Source organism: Oryzias melastigma, linkage group LG7 (assembly GCF_002922805.2).
Source record: "Oryzias melastigma strain HK-1 linkage group LG7, ASM292280v2, whole genome shotgun sequence".
In the NCBI taxonomy this organism is placed as follows: Eukaryota; Metazoa; Chordata; class Actinopteri; order Beloniformes; family Adrianichthyidae; genus Oryzias; species Oryzias melastigma.
Genome location: NC_050518.1, coordinates 19,853,308 through 19,857,560, shown reverse-complemented (window position 1 = coordinate 19,857,560; position 4,253 = coordinate 19,853,308). Strand labels below are relative to the sequence as shown.

The 4,253-nt window shown below is 41.3% G+C and overlaps 1 protein-coding gene across 2 annotated transcripts in view; it reads right to left on the bottom strand.

The window, feature by feature from the left end:
- hipk1a (homeodomain interacting protein kinase 1a) overlaps nucleotides 1-4,253 on the bottom strand; it is a 14,810-nt gene that overhangs the window by 5,564 nt on the left and 4,993 nt on the right. For both annotated transcript variants that reach the window (XM_024293582.2, XM_024293581.2), the window contains exons 3-10: nucleotides 3,826-4,199; nucleotides 3,621-3,744; nucleotides 2,414-2,533; nucleotides 2,254-2,340; nucleotides 2,008-2,189; nucleotides 1,777-1,927; nucleotides 495-699; nucleotides 300-418 (exon numbers count right to left, since the gene is read on the bottom strand). In XM_024293582.2, the coding sequence (XP_024149350.1) occupies nucleotides 300-418; nucleotides 495-699; nucleotides 1,777-1,927; nucleotides 2,008-2,189; nucleotides 2,254-2,340; nucleotides 2,414-2,533; nucleotides 3,621-3,744; nucleotides 3,826-4,199 (1,362 nt within the window). The remainder of the gene's footprint in view (nucleotides 1-299; nucleotides 419-494; nucleotides 700-1,776; nucleotides 1,928-2,007; nucleotides 2,190-2,253; nucleotides 2,341-2,413; nucleotides 2,534-3,620; nucleotides 3,745-3,825; nucleotides 4,200-4,253) is intronic.

Here is a 4,253-nt window from a genome sequence, read left to right as displayed (position 1 = left end):
CTACGTACTTATGTTTTTATTTCAAGTTTCCTTTTTTTAACCTAAAGTTCTTTTCCTTCATAAGTATATTTTATTATTTGTTTAGAAAACAGTAATAAATCATAGATTACCAAAGTCATAAATTGATTACTGCAGTACTTGCTATATTGTGATACTATCAATATGGTGAGTCGTATATCATGAATCGCATTGCATCGTGGGGAACCCCGGGATTCTCAGCCCTAAACATAATCGTGTCTGAAGATCTTTTAGCTTTTTAAAACTGAACCGATTAACAGATTTGTGGTTTTGGGACCAACCTGTGTCAGCATACTGGGCTGGATATGAAGAGACTGGGAGGACTGGTTCTGAGGGACTAATGGAACCGAGTTATCCATCCTCACTGGATAACCAGATGGCTTGTTGGCATTTTGAAGGCCTTTAGTTAAAAAAAAAAAGAGAATCATGTTTTGTTCTGTTTTTTTCATGCAATCATTCCATTCCAGGTTTCTCACCTTGTATGGTCGGCGGGCAAACGATGAGAGTCTGCTGGAAGGGCTCGGTCTGAGTGCACAGCTGGGTCGGTCGGGTCTGCAGAGGAACGCCCTGCTGGGTCAGACCCGGGATGTTGATGGTGGCCTGCTGGTAGAGGCCGGGTTGGTAGTTCAGCAGCGGCACGTTGCTGCTCAGAGACAGCGACTGACCTCCTGTGGAGGCCATCTGGAAGAAACGAGGTGAGGAGGAGGTGGTCATTTGACAAGTTATTTGAGTACAAGTCAAAGGTTGAATATATACCGACCTGCAGTACTTTCAATAAGAGCATAGCGCACACGCACTCAAAAAGCTATTTTACATTTCACCAGTAGATGGCAGCAGTGCAAAGCTGCTGATCTGCATGTGTAATACTACAGTTAGCAGAGAACGCTAAGCCTGATTTTGTGAGTAAAATGTTTCCACTTGGAAATTATTTTCAAACTCTGAATGTTGTTTTATTTGAGAGGAAGTGTATGTTTAGTGCTGCTTGTGAGGTCTCTCAATGTGAAAAAAATCTACAATAGTTTACCCCAAAAATTACACAGCTGCTGTTCTTTGAGAGTTTGATCTTTAGTTTAATACAATTTTTTAAAGACTTTATCTAAACTTATGACGTTAATTTGGATTTCTGTATTATTTTACAGTTTTTTTTATCTGTTAAAACAAATTTGGTGTTTTTGCCGTGATATTTATGTTTCAAAATAAACATAAATAATGTTTCTTGAAGTTCATCTTCTTTTCATCTTCAAAAAGAGTAAATTTTGAAAAAATAAAATAAAATATTGTTATATTCAAAAAGAATTTAAATTATTGCAATCCTCTGTAGGTTAATATTTGTATTTTTTGCACGATAGTTAAAATGTTTGGCATTAAAGTCAAACATTTACCAATCAGATCCTCCGTATGAAGTTATATCCTTCCTCAGAAAATAATGAAATTCACATATTAAGTCAATAAAAATAAAATTTCCCCTAAGATTAACATTTTGGATGCAAACACTGGAAAAAATGTTTATTTCTGCAATTATTTCTGTTGTGTATTTAAGACATTTATAAATAGAAAAATATCAGAGATTGACTTGCTTGGATAAAAAAAAGAAAAAAAGAAAAAACTGAGTGGTTACTTTGTGAACTGTTGGCTCCACCTTCTTTTATATTCAAACCAGATTTGAGAAGAAAAAGCAAAACAAATGAAAGAAGCTGCACATTTTCCAAACTATTCCGACGTGATCCACTTATTTCTAGCGAACAGACTCGATCTCACCTGGTTGTGTTGGTTGAGCTGGCTGCTGAACGTGACGGTGAGGTTGGTGGCGGCGCTGGGCGTGCTGCTGCTGCCGAACATGTTTTTCCCGTTCTCAAAGGCGCTGCATCTGCGTTTGCATATGTCCATGTTCTGGAAGCAGGACTTCACACTGTTGTAGGAGAAGCAGAAAGGATCGGTCAGACGAGCAGCCAGCGGGATGTCACTGTCCACCTGAAGAAGTGGTCTCACTGCGAGCTGTGAGGGAAGTGGAGCAGGTGCGTCATGGTAACGAAGGGGTGGTTCAGCGTCTTCATGGGCGTGATTCTCTTGTCCGCGTCGAGGGTCAGCATCTTCTTCAGCAGGTCTATGAACTCGCGGCGGTCGGCCTTCTCTGCCAGGATGTCGCTGCCCTCCAGGGTCGTCATGTTGACCTGCAGAAGTTCAGCGTTAGTCAAACGTCCTGATGGAGGAGCCTGACCTTTGACCTGAACCCACCTGCATCATATCATCCAGGCAGTTGAAGATGTACTTTCTAGCCTCCTTTGACTTGATGCCCATCTCTGCCTCGTGCTCTGCAGGTGTCTGCAGGAAAACAGCGCGTCTTTATTGCATGAACCATAAAAATGCACGTTTGAATTTCTATGCGGTCGCCTACTTTCAGTCTCCAGAGCGGGTAGCTCGAGTCTGGGCCCCTGTTGAAAAAGCGGCTCGTCTTGGTTCCTGCGCTCAGCAGGTACTCTGCCGGAAGGCCTTGAGTTTGGGAAATGTACCGAATCTGGGAGAAACCAGGAGAAGAAGGCGTGACCCACACACAGGAAGTGACCTCTTTTTGATCTATACATGTGTCTATTTTTACATCTGTACTTTGAATGAAAATCTCTGAGAAGTCAGTGCAAAAAATGATTTTTAAAGTAATCTTTAGATTATTTCTTTGGGGGACGTCACACTCGCTCAGTCCACTTCTCTTATACAATCAATGTATTTGGTACAGATTGTCTTGTGGGAATGTTTCTAAAAGGTCCACTCTGGTGAAAATCATGTTTTTGGTCATTTATTCTGGTATTTAAGTCAGTATTTATTGAATACCCTAAAATTAAACGTTTAAAACTGTAACATTTTAGCATATTTATGAACTAGATTTATAGTATGAATGCAGTAAGCTGAATTTGCCCGCTGAAGATGCTGAAGCTGATAAACACTGAAGTTGAGAGCTGAAAACTCTGAGGCTGATAGCTAGCTAAATGTCAAATTAGCCTAAAAATAACACAAAAAACTTAGCGGCTAGCGAAAACAGTTAGCATATAGCTGAAAAAAATAGCAAAACTTCAAAATAGCCTAAAAAATTGAAAAAAGACTAAATTAGCCAAAAAAGCTGATATATTAACTAGCACAGCTACCATGTAGCTGAAGTATTGGCTAAACTCCAAAATGGGGGGAAAAATTTGAAAAAAGCTTACATTAGCCAAACGGCTAGCATGTAGCTGACATACTAGCTAAACTCCAAAATAGCCTAAAAAAACTTAGAAAATGCCAAAATAGTCCAAATAGCATCAGAATGCTAATTTTTAAAAATGTAAAAAAGTAACTTTTTAACATAACTATGAATAATAACAAGGCAGGAATCTTGTTCCAGAATAAATCAATTTATAATTTTCAATATTTTACCCTCAATAAAAATATATTTTTTCAAAATTATACAATTTAGAAATAAGTGCAAGATAACATCGGGCCATTAATAACAATAAAATATAAAATGATCTGGAGGGCCGGATAGAATTACCCAGAGGGCCGGATCCGGACCCCGGGCCTTGACTTTGACAAGAGGCCAAGAAAAAAAAGTGTTAGAAAGAGCAAAAGCTGACCTGATCGTACTCTGAGGCCCCAGGATAAAGAGGCCATCCCAGAAACAGTTCTGCGATAACACATCCCAAAGACCACATGTCAATGGCTTCACAGAAAGGAAGACCCAGAATGATCTCTGGAGCCCTGCAAGACAGACAAAAACAATAGTACCACCGAGACGCAATCGCTGCTTTGACTGTGCAGCTCAGACCCCCCAGTCCTCACCTGTAATAGCGGGACTGCAGGTAGGTGGAACAAACGGCTTTGGAGACGTGGCTGGCAGAGCCAAAATCAATAACCTTGACCCTGTAGGGCTGCCTCAGAGGGTCCACCAGCATGATGTTCTCCGGCTTCAGGTCCGCGTGGATCAGCCCCAGACTCTTCAGCTTCATCAGAGCGGTGGCTACTTGCTGCAGGATGGGCCGGATGCACTTCAGCAGCAGGGGGCTGAACTTGCTGTGCTTCAAGAAGTCGTAGAGGTTCTGCTCCAGCATCTCAAACACAAGGCACGTGTGGTTCTTGTGCTGGAAACACTCGTACGAGCGGACGAAGTTGAACTCGTCTGCATTCTCCGTGCTCAGCCGGCTGAGGATGCTCACCTGCGGGGGGAAGACGAAGGACAATGTTACTGAAGGTTTATCGACCACACAAGA